We start from the raw sequence: 21213 nt of genomic DNA, 5'->3' as shown, positions 1-21213 counted from the left end.
ACCTGCTGTTCTTTGTATTTCGCAGGCGCTGTATCTCCGGCATGGATCGCGTGGTGAAGCCTTGCGGGACGGCTAGGAAAAGCAGCCTTCAGGTGAGTAATTGCGCTGCGTAAGAATTCAATGTCCAATGCGGGCTTTTCCCAATACGCAGCTAACCTGATGTTCTTATGTTCAACAGGTGCGGCGACTCCAGAGAAGCGGGCGAAGAATGGCGGCGGTCGAGTGATGGTGCTTCGCTGGATCACCGGAATGAGTAACTCTCAGGTAAATATTAACAATGCGCTGGATAGCGATGTGGATTTCTCAGTCTGTGCGGCTAACCTAATGTCTTTTCCTTTTCAGCTCAGCAGACGAAGACACAGAGCTTCAGGTAAGAGTCTAGTTCTGTTACTTCACCTTTCTCTTCCTTCCTTTGCAGGTAGCTTGAGAAGAACTGGACGGGCTTAGCTGAAGACTGGCCTGAAGGTAACAGACACGGTGAGCGTTACGCTGCAGGAGTGCAGAATAACGCGAAGCGTGTTATGTACTGAGGGAGTGGTTTATATAGCCTTCAGAAAGTAGTCCCCAGGTAAAGTAGTCGCAGCAACCACACCCTAGCAAATAGTTCCACAGGCAAGTTGTCCCTTCAGCCTGCCTCAGACTGGTTCCATGTAATAATGTCGCCACAAAAATCTCGCCATGCAAAAATCTCGCCGAAAAATGCCAGTTTTTTGTGGCGACATTATTGCATGGAACATGCGGGGGATACCCCCTCAACACCCAAACTTGTCACCCAAATAATATTGCCACGACATTTTCCCGGCGATATTATTTACGGCGACCATATATATGGGGATATTATTACCTGATACCCTCAGACTGGCCTATATGTGGTTCACTTAGTTTGAAACTTGCCACATTGGTGATGGCAGCATGAGCCTGGCACCAATGGCGCCAGCACCGAGTCCAGGAAACCCCCAAGGGATCCTTTAGGGCCTTTAAAGGCCCCCATGGATGCCGATGCCCTGAACAGGTTGGTCTGCGCCTGATGTTTGGGGGCATGGACCGTGACAGATGGTTCTTTTTGTCAGCAAATTAACTCCGCTAGTGTTCGGTGAGCCTGTCTCCATGGATGGTAACATATCAGCCATTAGGTTGTTGGAGGCTATCTCTTTCCCCAGACGCCTTATGGATCCCATAATTATCCCTGGATCTCTCAATTACTCTGAGGCCCCATGTGCGGGACGTTCCGTGTGCTAGAAACCACTAATACCATAACCCCCAACACTCCCCCTAATCCCTGTAAAGCCCCCCCGCCCCCAAAGGGAGCGAAACCCCAAATTCTCTTCCGATTTCACTATAGCCTGTTCCCTTGTTCTCATCCCCCACCTCCCCCTCGTTTCCCACCTCCTGTCTCCCTCTGTTCCCAGTCAGAGAGTCTGACCATTCCTGGTACCTGACTGAACCACCAGCTTGCACGATCTCCCTGGGCCTATACTCGCCAATGCTCCTAGGGTTGAGGCCGCCCCCGATCACCTGTCATCCCCTTCCTCTGCCCCGCAGATCATTACCCTCTGGCCTCTGGTCCGGTGCTCAGTTTGCCCCCCCACCCCTCCCCCAGATCGCTGCAGGTTCATATCAGTTGGGCTCAGCTTTGAGAGGATCAGGCTTAGTGCGACTTTCTCCCCATAATGAAATCAGGGGACACCTTTGTGCAGGAGTGTGTTCAGTATCTTGAATTTTCTCGAGCCCAGGACCAGTCTCCTGTCTCTCGGCATCCCCTTCACACATCTCCCTCCCGCAGCTTCTCCAGAGGGCTGTCTGTCTGGTGTTTCCACATATTCTCGGATTGCTTCTTTCATCTCCTCTTCACAGACCAGTCTGGACTGTTGGCCCATGTATTCAAAGGCGAGTGAAAAGGGGAACCCCAATCAGTATCCTATTTCCAAATATATTTTTATTTTGTTTTAAGTGAAAACAGTATAAACAAACTTGTGACATTATATACAATAAGACAATAAATACTTAACAAAACACAACACTACACTCCCCCCTCCCCCCCAAGAGCTCATCCACAGGGTAGTTCCGTATCGACCTGGTGTGGCCGGGTGACTTCCTCCTCCGAGGCAGTAGGTTCTCCTCGTACCCCAAACAGACCAGTGACTAATGACCTCCAGGCTACTAGGTTGCCCACATCCTCCTCCCCGCATTTACTGCATGCCTCTTGCCAGACCATGGTTTCGGCTTCCGCCCATTTTTGGAGATCCCTCCACCACATCTCTATCCTAGGTTTGTAGCATTGCTTCCAGTTCATAGCTATCCTCCTCTTAGCGAGTATATACGCTAGATCTCTCAGTTTCCCCAGATGTCTGGTGTTCTTCGGTCTGGGGAACCCCCCTAGAAGGCAAGCCCAGGTCGTGTCAATGCTTATCGGGACCCCTTTGTCAGCCAACTTCTGTGACACTTCTCTCCAGAAGACTTCGATTACTGGGCAGGACCAGAACATATGCGTCATGTCCGCGTCCTCCTCGTTACATTTCGGGCATGCCTGCCTGCCCGAGTTCGCAAACTTAGCTATTCTCTTGGGGGTCATATACGCTCTGTGTGATATATAGTTGGATTTGCTGTAATCTAGCATTTCTGGACACTTTTTTATGATATCCCAGAGCCCGTTCCCACATCCCATCAGTCATCTGAACCCCCACCTCCATTTCCCATTCTAGTCTCAAGTCTGTCAAGTCCTTTCCCACTCGGGACATCACCACCTCATACAATCTGGAGATCTCGTGTCCGCCCTCTGATAGGTCATATATTGTATCAATCAGGGCGTCCGGATCCTCCGCTAACACCGTCTCAGGCCAAGATTTTCGGATAATCCGTACCAACCTGAGGTATGTAACGTATTGGCCCCCATGTAACCCAGCTTCTTCTTCTAGGTCTGCAAAATCCTTGATGGCCCCATCTTGCCATATATCTCCTAACGTGGCCAACCCAACCGGTTCCCAGTACATTCTGATTGTTTTTCTAAGTTGACCATCCCCCGCAGTCAAGGCAACCAGTGGCACCTGCGGCGAACACGGATCCGGGCTTTCCAGTAGCCGGCATGCTCTACGCCACATTTTCCACCCAAGTAACAGCATACCAGGGCGAAGATTTAAGTCTTGTCTAGGGACCCAGATGATCTCCTTCAAATAAAACGGGGTGCAATCTGTCCCAACCAACCTGGACTCGGGAGATTCCTCATCAGAGAGCCACTGTGTAACATATTGCAATTGGCTCGCTACATAATAGGCCTCAAAATGTGGTAATTTAATCCCTCCTTTATCGTAGAAGTTTTGTAGCTTCCACAGCGCCACTCGGTTGCGAGTGCCGTGCCATAGGAAGTCCCTGCACATACTGTCGAGTTTGGTAAAGAACTTCCTAGCTATTAAGTATGGTATGTTGTTGAAGAAATGCAGCAGTCTAGGCAAGACAACCATTTTAAGCAACGCCCCTCGCCCTATCATCGCTAGCGGCAGCTTTTCCCAAAATCGCATAGACGCACGGATTTTATCCACAGCAACCTCGGTGTTATGCAGATGTTCGTTTCCCACAGTGTGATATATGTCTATTCCGAGGTATCGGAAGGACTCGGCTGCCCAAGGCACGGGCAATACCGGTAAGCGTTCCGTGGGGACCCTCGAATAGTACCCTAGGGGGAACATGCTCGACTTGCCGGGATTAACCGATATGCCGGACAATTCGGCATACTTCTGCATGACCTCCAAAACATACTGGAGGTTCTCTTCCAGATACTTTAGGTACAGCAGCAAGTCATCGGCATATAAGGATATCAAATGGCTCTTTCCTCCCACCTCGATGCCCACCAGGTCATATTGCTGTCTAAGATATACCGCTAAGGGTTCCAAGGCCAATATGTATAACATCGGGGACCAAGGACATCCCTGCCTAGTACCCCTACTTAGGTGCCACTTATCGGATATCACTGATCCCGTACGCACCCTAGCCGTTGGCTGGCTATACAGTAGTCTCGCCCATCTGATATAGCCTGGCCCAAACCCATATTCCCTCAGGACCGCAAACGGCCACCTCACCGAATCAAACGCCTTAACTGCGTCTAGGGAGATCACTGCCATTTCCTCATCTCTTCTGTTCCCTTCTTCTATCACTCGGTGGAGCCGCCTGTGATTATGAGTTATATTCCTGCCAGGGACATAACCTGTCTGATCCGAGTGTATCAGTCTGCCGATGACCTTGCGCAGCCTGTCCGCCAAGACCGCTGTCAGGATCTTACTGTCTTGGTTCAACATCGACAGCGGTCTGTACGATCCACAGTGTTGTCTCGGCTTGTTAGGCTTGGGTAGTGGTACGATCAGCGCTTCTCTGAGCGTGTCTGGCAGTCGGCCTCCCTCGAATGATTCGTTATACATCTCCAGCATAGGGGGGAGTATCTCTGCGCTATACGTTTTGTAGAACTCACTCGGGAGTCCATCAGTGCCCGGGGTCTTGCAAGTAGGCAGCCGTTTCACCACCTCTTCCAGTTCATCTAGCGTAATGGGGCCATCTAACTCCTCCCTTTCCTCTGCACTAATCCTGGGCAGTTCTATATCTTCCAGTGTGTCCCTGATTTTATCCAGATTGTCTTCCCCTTTGTCCTCATACAGCGCTTTATAATAATCTAAGAAAGCAGCGTTAACCTCTTCCTGAGTGTGAGCCTCCTCTCCGTCTTCCCTTTCTATCATCATGACCGGGGCCCTGGGGGTTTCCCTCTTATAAAGCCAGTTTTGTCACCTCCTGCATGTTGCCTCTCCACGTATTTCCTGTAATTGAGGTCACAAAGCCGCTCCCAAAGCTCTGAGCATCGTTGTTGTAATTCGAGTACTAGGTCTGTGTCCCCTCCCCCTCTGGTACATTCACGCTCCAATTCTTTCTCCACTTTCTCCAGCTCAGCTAAAACCCCCCCCCTGAAGGCCCTTTGATTTAGAAATAGCGTCGCCCCTCACTACCACCTTGAAGGCCTCCCAAAGTGTACCAGCCGAATCCACACTGCCCGTGTTCTCCTCAAAATACCTTGTAATCGTCTCTCTAATATCTTCTCTAAAGACCGGGTCTCTGAGCGCCTCCGCCCGAAGGCGCCATGTTGGAATCCGCCCTCTGGGGCGGCCATATTGCCAGGCCATCACCAAGGGCGAATGGTCCGACAGGACCCTCGCTCTGTATTCAACCTGTGTAGTTGTTATCGCCACTTCTGGCGTAGCAAAGAAGTAATCTAGTCTCGTGTGCAACTGTTGAGGGGCCGAATAATGAGAGTACTGCAAGGCCATGGGGTGTTTCAATCTCCAGACATCTTCTAGTCCATAGTCTAATAGTACCCGTAGAGCCCTGGCCGCTGGGGTGGGCCTGTCTACTTTACTGTCGGACCTATCTATCTTGGGGTCAAGAACACAGTTAAAGTCCCCCCCCCCCCCAGATGATCGGTTCCCCTGCGCACGGGTCCAGGCGTGTACATAGAGTCCTGAAGTATACAGCAGTATTCTGATTGGGGGCATATGTATTAATAATACTCAGTCCTCTGTTCTCAATCCGTACCCTCAGTATTACCAGCCTACCCTCCGTGTCTACCTCCTCTCGTACAATTCTGAGTGGGACATGCGGGGCCACCCAGATCAGCACACCTCTGGCATAGGCCGAGTACGGGGAGCCCACCACTGTACCACCCCATTTTTTCTTTACAAGGTCTAGTTTATGTTGGGCCAGGTGCGTTTCTTGTAGTAGGGCAATGTCGATCTTCTGTCGTTTAAGATACAACATGACTTTATTTCTTTTCAGGTAATTATTGAGGCCTCGGACGTTCCAGGTGGCAATCTTGAGGTCACCCATGGCAGCTATGTGTCTTCCCACCCCACTTACGGGAACCTCCAGCGTTTCTCATGACACAGAAGGCGTCCCACTGCAGCCACTCCGCGAATAAGCTCATTCCCAAACTAACCACACACACAACCAAACTCCAACTCCCTTTCCCCTCCCTCTCCCACCCTCCCCCCAACAGCACACACCCCAACTGTTGCCCAGCTTCAACAAAAGAGCTCAGGCACCCCCACATCTGGTTCCGCAAACACCGGTCCGTGCACGGAGCCCAGTAGGGTGAGGTCGCCCTAATGGCCACCTAACCTAAGCTATTGTGGGGAGAGAGTATCGCTCCATGGGGCTCCCGTTCAATGATGATCTCAATGTTTGTGACAAACAGTACAACCAACTGACCTTCCATACCGAAGGTTCCGAACCGACTATAATCAAGTCTCAGGGTCCATGAGTCGCGCCATCTTGCGACGCCATTTTACGTCTTCCGCAGCTCCTCCGAATCCTTCTGGGGCCGGTCCGCCGATTCTTGAGGGCACCACTGTGCGTCGAGCCACTCCATGGCGTCCTCTGGGGTCTCGAAAAATAAAGTTTTATGCGCCTGTATGACCTTCAGTTTTGCAGGGTAAAGCAACATATATTTGTAACCTGCCTCCCTCAGCCTCCGTTTCACAGTCCCAAAGTTCATGCAGCTCCGCTGCACAGCTAGGGTGTAATCCGGATACGCCGTGATGTTTGCTGCTCCTCTCTTGATCGTGCCTCCTTTTCGAAAATGTTCTAATATTCTTTCCCGATCACGATAGTTAAGAATTTTGGCAATGATGGGTCTGGGCGGGTTTCCGGGAGGCGGCCTCCTCGTTAGGGCTCTATGTGCTCTCTCCACTGCGAAGCCTTGGGATAAGGCCCCTCTGGATATCTCTTGCAGCAACATGGTCTCAACAAAGTCAGTAGGGTCACGGCCCTCCGTCCCCTCCGGTAGGCCCACAATGCGGATATTGTTGCGACGGGCCCGTCCTTCCGCCTCCTCCACTCTACTTTCCAAGTTGCCCACCCTTTGGATTAGGGCGTGCAGTTTTGCCTTGTGGGTGGCACAGTCCGCCGTATTCGGGCCAACTTCTTTTTCCAGGGACTCTGTGCGCTCCGCCAGAACCCTAATGTCTTGTCTCAGTAGATTGACGTCCTCCTGGACCTCCCCAACTTTGAGGTCCAATGCCGTTTTTAATTCAGAGACAGCCAGTTCTAATTTCGACTCCCAAGCCGCTCTCAGGTCCGCAATCGCTGCCAGGATTTCTTGGTTAGAGCTCGAAGTCGTCGCGCTACCCACGGCCGGTGCATCCTTATTCTTGTTGGCGTCCGGGCCCGGGGACGTTTTGGTGAAGTCGTCCAGCGTGGGCTGTTTCGCCTTAGGTCGCACTGCCTTACTGGACATGGTTCTGAGGATGTGCAGGTCTACCGAATGATGAGTGGGCGCACTGCACGCTGACCTGGTTAGGTCTTCCCGCAACTCTTTTCAATCCCGTCTCGGGCCTATGGCGGCCATTTTGAGTCGCCCTTTGTTCTCAGCGTCTCTCGACTTTTCTTCTCCGATCTTAGCCGTCGTAGCTGCTATGACCTCCAAAAGTTCACAGTACTTCGGTAGCACCTTCACACGCTGGCATGCATATCCTCGGTATTCAATAAGCAGTCGTACTGCACTGATTTGCCCGGATCTGTTCAGGATCTCGGGAGCTCCGCTGGAACGCGTCCTCCTACATGGCTCTCGTAGCCACGCCCCCCACCCCAATCAGTATCCTATTCCCTTCTCTCGTAGGCATTGCGTTAATGGGGAACACATCCTCCTCCTGGCCAGGGTGAACGAGGAGAGGTCCTGGAAGATCATGATTGCCACGTTTTTGTATGTGATGGAGGCAGCTTTCTTGGCTTCGTCCAAGATCTTTACTTTTTCGGCATAGTTATGAAAACAAACCAGGACAGAACTGGGTTCCCCAGCTTGGCCCTGTGCGCCCTGTCTATTGTGGGTTTGTTTGTTGCTTCATCGCCAGAAAAAAGGTGGATCACATCCTTAACAGCCCGGCAGATGCCTCTCTCCGTCTCCCCCTCTGCATCTGGGAGACCAAAGAACCTGAGGTTGTTTCTCTGCTCCCTTTTCTCAAATTCGTCCATTTGTAGGAAATTTTCCTCATCCCTCTTCTCTACAGCAGACAGTCTGGTGTCGAACTGTGTCTATAATATGTCTACAGAGGATTGGTTGGCTTCCAGACCCTGTATTCTATCCTCCATCTTATCTACACTTTGGTCCATCTTTTCTAGTCTGTGACCAATGTTAGCCTGCATGTCGCTGATTTCTTGCATTAGGGCTGCAGTGTCCCTCTTTGTGGACATTTTGTCATCTGCTTGGTCTGCCATTTTGTGGGGGGTTGTGCCTCCCAGTTTCTCTGTTTCCTGAAATCGGAATTTCTGCAGGGCCACCTTCCAGTTCATTCAAGTGGGCAAGGGGGGGTTGCGGGTTCTTATTTGCTCATGGGTGGACTGAGTTCTCTTCCCTTTCAGTGGTTAGGGTTGTTAGTAGTCTTGCACTTCTGGGCCGGGTGTTGCTTTGCAAAGACGATTCTCTGGTTCGGGACCCTCTCCTCCAGTTTGCCTGGGGACCTGGCACCCTGGGTGGGGGTCCCAGTCACTTCAGTTCTGTGCAGTTTCTGCAGCCTCGGGGCTGTCCAGCCTGCTTTCTTACAGGCCCAGATAGGGGGTGGGTAAGGGTGTCCACTAGGTGCATGTGCGATTTTCCCCTCTGGGTATTTCACAACCCAATGGGCTCTCCATGGGGGGTATTTCCACCTGTCTCCTGGATTTTGTGTCCGCCAGCAGGCTTATCCTGTCTTTCTCTCAGCTCAGAGGGTTTGGGGGGGATCTCCCTGCTAGCGTGGGTTGAAATGTTCAGGATTGGCAGGGGCTCCCCCTGTGGGCCGTTCCGTGTGTGCAGGCCGCAGTTGGATTGGGGGGGGTCTGGACAGCTATGTTGGTCGGGGTGCCTGTGGCCTCGCTGTGATCAGGAGGGTGTTTGCTGGTTGTGGGGGCGGGAGTCACCAGTCCGTGGTCCCCCCCGCTGCTATAACAGGCCGCGGGCAGGGTCTATTCCCAATGGGTCACCACCCCTAGGGGGGTCTTTCCACTTTCCTCCCCTGACTCACTTTGCACATCTTTGTCTGGCGTGACTGGGGGGTGTTGTGGTTGCACTGCCGTCGCTGGCTCTCCTGCTGATGTCCAGGGCGGGAAAAGGGTGTGCGTGTCTGCCAGGCGCACTGCAGCTTCTCTGCATTTTGCCCCCAGGCTTGGATGTTTCCCACACTGACTGGCTGTAAGCGTTTGAGCTGGTACCCCAGGGTTCCCTTTGCGAACTGCGCAGTGCTTGCCGGTCACGGATGCACTGGCTGATCCAGGTGGCAGCGTTTGCTGGGGGTGTGTTGCCTAACTGGTCGGGGAGGGGGAAGGGATTTGCTGGATGCCGCTAGGCCAGGAGAGGGTATTCCTGGGATGCGTCTCTCACCACAGCTATCCCAAGCAGGTTGCAGAGCCTATCCCCAAACGGCTGCCGCTTTCTGCAGACTTTTCTGTGGGCCCACGGGATCTGCTCTCCCATGCGCCGCGGTCTGGTGCATGTTTCCGACTGGTGTTGGGGGGGATAGTGTGCGCTAGCTGGCTCACCTCTCGACACACCGTATCTCCGGTGTTACTGCGAGTTGCGGGCTCAGATGTCACCCGAGTGTGCCTCCGGTGCTACGAGGAACAGTGGGGGCATCAGTTCAATCAAGTGGGTGCTAATGGGGGGGCGTTCGGGTCCCTTGCTCTCCCGGTGGTGACAGAGCGATACAAAGATGCTAGTACATATTTGCGCCCCCGGGTGGCCGATCTCCTGGTACAATCTTTTAATGCTTTCTGGGTTTAGCTTCGGTGCTGTTCAATCCCCAACACAGCTGAGCAAGGGGAAAAAAATTTGTAAACTGAAGTCCCAGGGCACATGGTGAGCTACGTATGCTGATGCTGACGTCCCGTCCTGTTTCAAAGGTGAAGAGCGCTGGCGGGTCCCCACGCCAATGCCACAGGGCACCCCCTGCTGTTAAAGTTTCTGTAGAATCTGCAGGAGGAACATCCATCAGAAAGAATGCTACCAGATGTGAGTAATGTGTTCTTTCGGCTGGGGTTTCAAGTGCTGCCAAGACTGCAACTCCAAGATTTCCATTACCGACTCACACAATATGTGTCCATATAAGAAACAGGAGACCTTGAAGGAATGAGCAGCTAAATTGGGCAGAGGCCGTCCCCTTACAAAATTGCCGGCCCAATCTCTTACGAAGTCTTCAGAGCAGGGATGTCATTTCACCAAATGCCAGGGGTAGCGGAAGTGACATCACACGACCCTTGACCCCTGATGACATCACCAGAGGTTTTGTCATTTGACCCCGCCCCGAAGTGATATCGCGGGAAGCGATGGAACATGACCATTCACCCGTTGAGAAAACAGGAAGTGGCATCACATAGCATTGTACACTACGAAAAATATGGTTACGATATCACTATAATGTGATGTACATTTCATACAAGAATGGATTGCCATATGTATCGTTAAGATCAGTGTATATAGGCCCATATTACTGTGAATGCAAGCAGATGACCATGACCGAATGATAATGATGTGTTAGCACTTACGCTTAAGTGCTTTATATAGAAGAACTGTACACCCAATATCACCCAACCTGTGTTGGTACTCATTTATCAACCTCAGAAGGATGAAAGACTGAGTTGAGGCATTTAAGAACAGACTAAATCAGTGACTCGCCCCCTGAAGTGTGCCTGAAATAGACCTTTGATGAGCCTAGCAATTATTGTATAGAATTCCAGAAAGAGACATTATTTGGTATTCCTATTTTTTCTTATTTAGGTTCAGTGCTGAAAGTGTTAGACTTGTGGCACTCCTATTCTTATTTTTCTTTTTTTTTTTAAAAAGAGGCCTGAACAAGAAAGCCAGCCACTCCAGAAGTAAAGAGCCACAGTGTGCTGGCCACACCCCAGGAGCTTGCATTATGGAAAAAAAAAGTTTTTTTCCCCCGTTTTTTTCAGACAGAGGTCGCAGGAGAGACCCCAGAGGTCGCAGTTGCGACCTCTGGCGACCCCTAAATGACGTCCCTGCTTGCGAGGCCGACACGGAAGGGCTGACTCCGGAGAAAAGGGATGAGAAGGTGGCAGGCAACATTAGAAGTCCGAAAAGTGGGGTCAATTGGTTTTTCACCACTCCTCTTCTTCCTCTTCTTGCAAGAAGAAAAATACAAAGCCTAGGTCTAGGAGGGGATGGTAATGCTTCTTCTGACGATGAATAGGTTAAGTCTTTTCCATTCAAGGAGGAGTGGAAGGATTTAAGTGCCAAATGTTGAGTTGTTTGCCAAAGCCTCTACCAGCACGGCTTTTGTCTCGACTTCGGCGGCTGTTATCTATTGCGCCTGACGGAACCAGTAAGAAGGCGAAAGTGTTGGGTCGTATGCTCTCGAGCTCAGCCCTATCGAAGTTGGCGATGGCTATTGTCTGTATGTCGGGTTTGAGCACCGCTACTTCTACCTCAGTCTTTTCTCCACCCTAGACTAGTCACCAAAATCAAGGGCTCAATTTCATCAGTCTGAGGACGATCTTGGACCGCAAGGTTGACCTGGTCCCTTTCAGGTTCGAACCGCTGTCCAGAGCAGGGTATGATCCTTTGCCTGATCTATGGCGGACTAATCAGAGCTCATGGAATTGACTTTGGGGCTCTGCAACGCTAGTGAAGTTTCTTTCCCTACTTGAACTGGATCATTAGAGGCCGTTCATTGAAGCAGGTATAGTCATCTTGATTGACACCTGTTGACTGTTGTGCGACTTCTCCCTAAATTTCCAGAAGTCTAGTAGAACACCATCCCAAAAGCTCCAGGTCATCGTGGCAGTCCTGGACACTCTTGTGGGAAAGCTTTCCTAGCGAGCCTGGATGGTTGCCCTTTTCCAGAATGCACGCTTGTTACTAGCTTCCGCCTTCACCTGCCTCCTGTATTTTGCTGGTGCCAGGGGTCAGTCTGAGGATGCATGGTCCCTGGTCACAGATTTTCGGCCATATGTCAGATGTCCTTATAGTTTCGAGGACAGTGACCAACTACCTGAGATGGTGCTAGAATTTGGCGATGAAGACTGAGGAGCTTACTTTGGGGATCTGCAGGTGAGCAGACTAATGAGAGAGGTAATGAATGGAATGAATGCTAGTCTTCAATGACAGTAGCTGGACAGCCGTCTCATTGGCAAGCCCTTTAATAATCTGGGCAGCTTCAGTCTCCAAGACAGGTTTAAATATAAATTTGAGAGTCTGAAGGTGAGGCTGAGGGCTGAGAGGCCAAATTAGGCGAGGTGTCGCTGAACAGTGTTTTTCTTCTACACTTATTTGGAGCAAGGTGATTTTGTCTAACAAGGCATTTTGAATGCTCGAGCACCAGGTACTGTCTTGGGTGCAATTAGTAGTGGTTGGGGCAGGTGACTAATTCACGCAGAATATCAGAGAGTTCCCTAGCACTAGAGTTGGCTTTGTCGATTCTGGCATTGTAAGAGGAACTGCTCTCCAGTTGTATGTCTTAGTTGGAGGCGTGAGGGAGGATTTGTTGAGTCAGAGGGTGTGAGATCCTCCAGATGGTTTCTGCTACACGTTTGACTGAGTACTTTCAGTTCAGGGGTGAACCAAGAGTTCAGATGTGTAACTGGCTTAGCTTTGTGTTTAGATAATGTGTCAATGGCCTGTGTGAGGGCTCTGTTGTAGGTGCAGACCAGGGTGGCCGGTTCAGTGCTAGAGTTTGATGCGCTGGTTAGCTCAGTTAGCAGAGGTAGGATGTGGCTGGGGCTTATGTTTTGGGCGTTTCTTGTTAGAGAAGGGGGCATGATTGTAGACGGGGTGGGGGGACAAGATGAGGTCTAGTAAAGCAAAGGAGATATTATGGTCTTTCCAGAGACGAGGCAGATTAAAGGAGACCGTGACGTTGCAGTTCGTATTGGCAAGCTATCCAGGATCCGACCTTTGACATGTGTAGTGCTGAGGATGTGTTGTGTGAAGCCTAGGGCGTTGATAATGCTGGCTAGTGATGGGGCATGAAGGGTCTGTGTTATCGTTGAAGCCTAGGTTAACATCTCCCTAGGCTTGGTCGGTGAAAAGTATGCAGTGGAACAGGGACTTCAGCCCCTCTGACTACCAAAATTGGTCAGCCACCCAAAAATAAATAGTGGGGAAAACTACAAAGTTGCGGGGTTTTATAGCCTGTCATACAATGAGGCAGTTAGTTCTGTTTCTGGGGGTGAGGTCTGCTAATAAAATCTCACCCCCCAAATCCCTTAATGCTTCATGCGAGTGAAAGCATAGTATAGCCATTTCTGGGGGTGAGGTCTGCTAATAAAATCTCACCCCCCAAATCCCTTAATGCTTCATGCGAGTGAAAGCATAGTATAGCCATGTGACTTTGCTTGGGGCAGTCTCATGACAACCCCTGCAACATGTTGGCAGTGGCAGCAGAGCAGGTTCAAAGGTCACGTGTGCATTCCTGCAGTGCAGCCTGCTTGAGATCCAAGTTCATGCAGGCAGGGGAGGGAGGAGGATTGAGGGGGGGAGGAGCTGGTAGATTACCTTTTTAGTGAGACATCCCTTTGGCAAAGCCATAAATGTGTCTTGCAGGGACTGGTGATGCAGTAAACTTAAGCCCTGGTCTGGCTTGACAGGGTGGCTCCTGAAATGGCGCAATTATACAGCTACAAGTAATTAAATGTATAATTTCCAACCAGATAACAAGTGTATTAATCTTTGGCAGGGTTGTGTGGCTTTCCGTTTGTCTGGTATGCATCCCACCCAGGTTCTACCTTTGATGCTCCTGAGAATGGCTCCCACTTCTTGACCAGTATAATAAATCTTGCCCACCCTCCGGTGTAGGCTTGGAACAGACTTTCAAAGACATGCCTGCCAACATATACAACAAGGAGTCCCCACCAGGGTGCTGGCTACTGATGACCCTTTGAAGTAAGTAATAATGTAACAAATTGGTGTCACGTGAGGGCGAATGAAATCAATAATTTAATGCATATTCATTTTACCTGCCATTGTGGTAAAAAAAGAACTGGCCTGGATTCCAAAAGAGTTATGATGTAAAATATATAATTTTATTGCAAAAATATTCTGATTTTTATGAAATAGAAGTATACCAAAATATAAAGAAAATAAATTCATAAAGCATTTGAAATGGTTAAAATCCTAAGGCAGACGTCCCAAAACTCAACACTCGTTCTCTTTCGTGCATACAATATTTCTGAAAATCTAAAGTTCAATACATATTGCCATTAATCATAGGACCAGTATGATGATCAATCAATTCTGTGCAACCTCTACGTGAAGACCACACATGAATTAAGGTCAACATTTAGAAGAAACCCAATATTGTGTGAATCAAAAATGAAAATGGTAAAAAAGCCTACAACCCTAAATTCAACACATTACAGAAAAGAAGTAGGCAGACAGAGGAAGGGGAAGGTGTTGGAGTAGCCTGGGGCAGACAAATAGCCAACCTATGGGTTCCACTATCCTGCTTCAAGGTGGAGCTTCTCAAACTTCCTTCTCCACATGGCAAATTACATTTTGTCACAGTAGCCTTTACAGAAGTGTAGAAGGGAAACCAATCAGCGGTGGCATTTTGCCTACATAAGGTGGGGGGACTCTTCCCACTAGTAGTTTCATCCTTGGACTCTAAACAAAGGAGCATTCATCTGTAACTCTGTTGGATGAAGGCAGGGAGCTGCATGGAAGAGGCAAGTTTGCCCCCTAACCATCCCTAGGGAACATTAGGGATGACCAGCGGGCTGGATAAGGCCTACTGCATTGGAGGCACTGGTATTCAGGACATGCTCACTGAAGGTAATGGAACCATGTTAGTGGCCTATTCAAACCTTGCACAGAAAAGGATTCCCCTTGCATTCAGAGATCCTGGACGTGTTCTCTCAGCACCCCTGAAGCCCAGATCCTGGGTTCTTCTCCAAGATGCTTTTTGTGCCTGTTCAGCCATGTTTAACTGACTTCGACCTGATATCGAACCTACAGTACTGCCTTTAGCACTTTAAGAAGCTTTGCTCCTCTTCAGTGCACTATGGAGTTGTCACATCCCGTAAGAGTCCATTGCTCGACTTTACACACCAGCCGACCTGTCTCTCAAAGTGGATTCGCTGCATCGTGAATACCGGCCTGATCCAGCAAAAGTCAATGTCCCACTCATCTTGATGCTGGCTCCAACCGCTGGAAGTCATCGTCTCGACACATCTCGATGCTACTTTGATCCATTGGGGCCACGGTATAGAATAGTCTAGATAGAAATTTGCCATTGGAAAGACCATTTTTAAACGCAGTCCCTAGAAGCCGAGCACAATTCTGTTAAGCTCCAAGACAGTCTTTTAAAGGTACTGTTAGTGGGTCGGTCCCTCTGGCCTGCCTTTTGAGGGCACTAGTGACTGATAAAACCCCACTCTCTACCTTTTTCCAAAGACTACTTCTTTTTAATGACCTTGCTACTGAAATATTTACTGTCTTGCCCTGGCCTGCAAGACCCCAGAGTACCTGGGCTCTCTCGAACAGGTGTGTTTTGGGTTGTTTTAATTAGTTTTTCTTTGATTAAAGGTCCTTTTTTTTAATTGAAATTTTATTAGACATGTTCCTTTGTTTCATTGGCCTAATGCTGTTTGGATTTCTAAGGTTACAAGCTCACACCCCTACCAAGAGTATAGTGTGACAGGGTCGGGAAACTTACCCTGTAAAGTGGGGATGGGGACTCCTTTCTGCCTGAGGCAGGCAGGATGTAGTTCTGAGGGCCCCCGACTCTGCCCCTCATGTACCAGTGTACAATTAAGTACCACTTCATCACCTGCCTGTACGACTACATGCTGGCCAGTGTATTCCCTCTTGCTTCCGAGGATTGCTGAAGACCAGAATCCCAATGCGACTGAGAACAAAGCAAACCGCCCACTATTGAGAGAGCTGTCGGCGAACAGCCAGCCAGGGAAGTGCTGCTCGCCGCAGACCAGCATTTCAAACGCTCATCCCACACAAACTCTTGGAAACAGACTTTGATTATAGCTGGTCCCGATAGCAGGAGATGAGGGAGAGGGTGAAGAGATGGAGGAGGGATAGGGTGAGGAGGAGGGAGAGGGTCAAGCGGCGGAGGAGGGTGGGAGAGGGTCAAGCGGCGCAGGAGGGGGGAGAGGGTCAAGCGGCGGAGAGGGGTGAGAGGGTCAAGCGGCAGAGGAGGAGGGAGAGGGTCAATCGGCAGAGGAGGGGGGAGAGGGTCAAGCGGCAGAGGAGGAGGGAGAGGGTCAAGCGGCAGGAGGAGGGAGAGGGTCAAGCGGCAGGAGGAGGGAGAGGGTCAAGCGGCAGAGCAGGAGGAGTAGGAGGGTCAAGCGGCGGAGGAGGGGGAGAGGGTCAAGCGGCGGAGGAGGGGGGAGAGGGTCAAGCGGCAGAGAAGGAGAGGGAGGGTGAAGCAGCGGAGGAGGGAGAGGGTCAAGCAGAGGAGGAGGAGGAGGGAGAGGGTCAAGCGGAGGAGGGAGAGGGTCAAGCGGTGGAGATGGAGGGAGGGAGAGGTTGAAGAGGCAGAGGAGGAGGGAGAGGATGAGGGGAGAGGAAGAAGATGGCGACCTAGTGGAGTGGAAGGCAGCAGCCATGTATATAACTTTCTTATTTTGGGACCCATGTTAGGATCCACTTAGATTCAGCCCAGTTGCCTCTAGGCCCTCACTAGTAGTTGGCCATACATTTAGATAAAAGGGGTTTCTGATCTCTAATGAATACCGTAGGATTTAGCAATGCCTCGACTAAGAGAGGTCCAATCCCATGGGAGATGGAAGAGAGAGTGGGACGGCCTTAAGGTGAGACCCTATTCAAACATTCTAATGACCCCTGAACCATCTTTGAGAGTTGCTGTGCTCTTGACCTCCTCTGTGACGATAGCTTGTCCTCAGCCCGTGTTACCAAAAGAAGCGAAGGAGGTATACTATTGTGTTGTGCCTAGTTTACCTTTAATTAGGATAATTGTTGGTTTAGTAGTAGTGTGAGTAGTCTATTTAGTCACTACTCATACCTGTGTTCCGTCAGAGCAGCAGTCCTTTCATCATAGGGACCTTAAAAAATGACCCCAAAATTCCCAATATGGAAAATCCGTCTTAAGACGGGGACAGTGCTGTGGCCCAAATAGTGTAAGTGGGGGCATTGGAAATGGGGCAGAAGGGGGGGGTGAAAGGGTGGGCATGGAGTATGCCCCCCACCCCCAAATAAAATGAATAAGAAAGTAAGCATGCCAGCAGCAAACAAACATGCAAGGGTTTAGGAATAAAGTGAATCTGCCGGTTGGAGACACATTTGTATATTCTCTCTCTCTCTCTCTCTCTCTCTCTCTCTCTCTCTCTCTCTCTCTCTCTCTCTCTCTCTCTCTCTCTCTCTCTCTCTCTCTCTCTCTCCTCTTTTCTGTTACCCCCCTTGGAAAATTGTATTGATATGTTGTATTTCTAAAAATGTTGTTTATACATTAATGCTTGTGTATTTGTTATTCTTGTTTACATTATTTGAATAAAAATAATTTTGAGACAAATGGCCTATTTACTTAGATGTTTTGAAGATTTGCAATCCAGTATGCCCTTAATAATCTGATAGTGTATTATTGATTGGAACAATATTGTCTTAGATTTACCATAGGAATAATGTCTTATCTCAACGAGCTGCCTACATTTCAGGTACTTTATTGTCCAGATGCAGCGATACTGATGCATATGACAATGGTGTCTCATTGTCATGGCTAAGATCACTGTAGGTGCAGAAGGGAAGTGAGTTGGTACTAATGACAATGGTTGTTGAGGGGCAAAGCGCTGGAGTTAAAAGAAAAAACACGCCTTTCAAGACCTATTGCATAGTGACTGAATTTCTTTTGTTTGAAGGTTGATGTTGAGTTTGCAGAGGACATGAGACTAATAGAGCTAGATGAGTCACAGAAGAGTGAACACACAGTGTTTATAATGCCGCCTGAGCCTCGACCAGAAGATGAGCAAAATCCACAGCCAAAGTATAGGTATGTCCCACGTCAAGTGTTATTCATTTGCTTTTTCTTTCCATAGCTCCATAACATACAGAATCAAATCTCAGTATCTACTTTGTTGTATAACAAGCAAAAATAGTGTGAAATATTCCTAAGGATTAGTGGTTAGTCTGATGGAACCAGCGCTGTAGTATAGTCCATGGAATGCCAGTGGGATGAAGTGAAATAAAGTCTGTACTGAAAGGAGCTAAAGCTACATGCCCCCACTAATAAGTTCCTATTAACTGAATCACGTGATTGACCACGTAATGTTAAAAATCGACATGTAGAAGGCTACCCAAAGATGGTTTGCACCTTAACAGTAAGTTCTTAAATGATAACGGGCAACTTATGCTTCTCCTAGTCCTGGCACTTTCACAAACCCATAATTGGTGCCTTGAAAACTCGTTAGTCTAGGGAGCCTTTATTAAGGGTGCTGAGATTAGGGTCATTCCCATCTGGATTTTAGGACCAGGACAGCCCCAATGTTGCTGTTCAACATATTGCATTATTTCTATCATGGCAATTTGTTTTTCTGGCTACTGCTGTGTTTATCACAATGACATAGTATATGTTCCCTTCATAAACCACATCCCGCTTCCCCTTACCTGCAAATATCCTGGTCCAATCGTATTTGCTATCCCCTGAAGACTCCTTTCCCCTGTTAGTTTCCTCAGTATTCATTAGACTTTGGAATGCCCATTCTCTGTGCCATGAACTGTCTGCTTTGGTCAGAGGTTGATTTTAAGAAGTGGGAAAGTCGGAATGCTGTGACGGCCTTTGCAAAGTTATGCTCTTTTATCCCGACCGCCTTGTCTACTAATCAAAGACGTGAAGATGCAAGTTCAGATTAAACAATGTGAAAGGGGTCCGAAGTGACGAGGACCATCCACATTTGTTATTTAGTATGCAACATGGGTTCCTGCTCTGCAGATCAGAGATGCCATCGGTTTTGTATTTAACATTGCCTATTTGATATGTGTAAGTGCAGTCTTTTGGAATTCGTTTTTCTTGGTGCATCAGTGTAGCTCACACATTTCAACATTTTTTCCTTTCTTTGCATTTGACATTGTACAAAGGAGAACTGCACAGATTCATATTTGAACCACAGAAAGCATTTTAATCGTTTGCTGATCAGCATTATTTGTTGTGCTCTTAAATCCTTTAAAAAGGGGCTGGAATAATGTGGTCTTCTGCCTACTTTCTCAACTTTGAGACCAGGAAACCAGTATTGTAATAGGTTTCCCCTACTTTTTTGTTGTTTTATTTGATGTATTTTATTAACATTTTGTATAACTTACAGACCTGCACATGTATGTACATAACCTTTTGATAAGTGTTTAAGTCTGTTTCTCCGTCACTGCCCACTCCAAGGCAGTACAGACTCTCTGTTCGCACCAAAAAGAGGGTCCACATTGAAGCCCGTGTCTCTGCAGCATCTAACAACTCGGCTGAACTCTTTAAAATCTGCAAGGAGCTTGCCAACCCTGCTGCAGTCTCTACCCCTCCTCTTGCCTCCCAGGCTCTCTGCAATGACCTTGCCTCTCAATTTATCTCCAAAACCCAGGACATCTTGTCCACCCTCTCTCCTCCCCTTCCTATTCCCCCTCAGTCTGCACTTGATACCCCCCTTTAACCATCCCCTTCCCCCCCTTCTCTTCCTTTCCTCTCCTCTCCTGATGAGGTCACTAGACAAGTCCAATCTATGAAAGCCTCATCAAAACAGGTTCATCCCTGTTACTTTAAAACCATCAAGGACCACATTGACACCCTCGCCCCAGCCATTGCTGATTTCTGCAACCATTCCTTTGCCTCAGGATCCTTCCCCTCCCCTCTGAAACACTCCCTTGTGCATCCTCTTCTCAAGAAACCCTCCGCAGATCCTTCCTGTCCTGCTAACTATCGCCCAATCTCCATTACTCCCTTTCTGGGCAAACTCCTGGAAAAGCTGCCCATGTCCCATCTTAACCTTCATTCTGATTCTGTTTGCTGTCTCCATGACCACCAGTCTGGTTTCAGAGCGGCTAGAAGTACAGAAACTGCTCTCCTGAACATCTGTGAAGATCTGCTCTCCAACCTTGACTCTAACATTCCCTCTGTCCTCATCCTACTCAATCTCGCTTCTGCCTTTGACACGGTCAACCATACCATCCTGCTCAACCGTCTCCAGGAGAACCTGGGTATCACTGATCAGGCTCTGGCCTGGATGACCTCTTTCCTTTCTGATCGACCTTCCCAAGTCCAACTGGGGTCCTTCCTATCATCTATCTTCCTCTCTACCTGTGGTGTTTCCCAGAGGGTCCAACCTCTCGCCCTGGCTTTTCAACCAATACCTCGCAACTCTCGCCCACTGCATTGCCACTCTATACTTACATTTCCACTGCTATGCTGACGACACTCAACTCATTTTCAGGCTGCCCTCGGCCCCCTCCTCTCCCTCACTTATCTCGGATTGCCTAACTGCCATTCAAGATTGGTGTGCTGCCAGTGATCTTTGCCTGAATGCCAGCAAGACTGAGATCCTCCTTCTCCATCCTTTCCCCTCTCTCTCTGGCCGGCCTCGCTGGCCCTCCTCCCATCCCCACTTGCGAGGCTAAGAACCTCGGGGTCATCTTTTACTCCACACTTTCCTTCTCCGCCCACATCGCTGATGTATCAAAAAAGTCAAACTTCCTACTGCACCTCCTCAGAGGTACTCTTCCTTTCCTCTCCTTCCCCCAGAAGCTCACCGTCTCCCAAGCTCTGTTTCTCTCTAGGTTGGACTATTGTAACAGCCTTTTTCTAAAGTTACCTGCCTCTACTCTTCACCCTCTTCAACTAATCCAGAACAGGACTATGAAACTTGTCCTTGGCTTCAAGCCCTCGGATCGTATCTCTCCAGCTCTGAAATCTCTCCATTGGCTCCCACTGGTTGCAAGGATTAAATTTAAAACCCTCTGCATTGTCCATAAGGCTTTCTGGGGCCTGGGCCGAAAATACCTTCAGCTATCCCTCCGCAAATACCTCCCCTCTCGAGCCCTTCGCTCCTCTACCTCTAAGCCCTTCGCTCCTCTACCTCCAACTCCCTCAGGGTCAGTCGCTTTTCAAAGAAATGAGCTGGGGGAGATCTCCGTTTTAGCCTGGGGCCTCCCCCTAGAATAGCCTCCCTGCCACTCTAAAACTTGAGAACCATCTCTGGTTCCGGAAGCACCGCAAGACCTTCCTCTTTGCATCTGTCTTTGCTCCCTCTCTG

General features: G+C 49.3%; 1 protein-coding gene across 4 annotated transcripts in view; it reads left to right on the top strand.

Moving 5' to 3' along the window:
• Positions 1 to 21213, top strand: part of DENND4C (DENN domain containing 4C) — a 2555958-nt gene that overhangs the window by 1448287 nt on the left and 1086458 nt on the right. For all 4 annotated transcript variants that reach the window (XM_069625964.1, XM_069625963.1, XM_069625962.1 and 1 more), the window contains exon 15: positions 17845 to 17975. In XM_069625964.1, coding sequence (XP_069482065.1) covers positions 17845 to 17975 — 131 coding nt within the window. The remainder of the gene's footprint in view (positions 1 to 17844; positions 17976 to 21213) is intronic.

Source organism: Ambystoma mexicanum, chromosome 6p, assembly GCF_040938575.1.
Source record: "Ambystoma mexicanum isolate Mex_15411 chromosome 6p, UKY_AmexF1_1, whole genome shotgun sequence".
NCBI lineage: Eukaryota > Metazoa > Chordata > Amphibia > Caudata > Ambystomatidae > Ambystoma > Ambystoma mexicanum.
The sequence above is the reverse complement of the archived record's forward strand: the minus strand, read 5'-3'. Positions and strand labels throughout refer to the sequence as shown.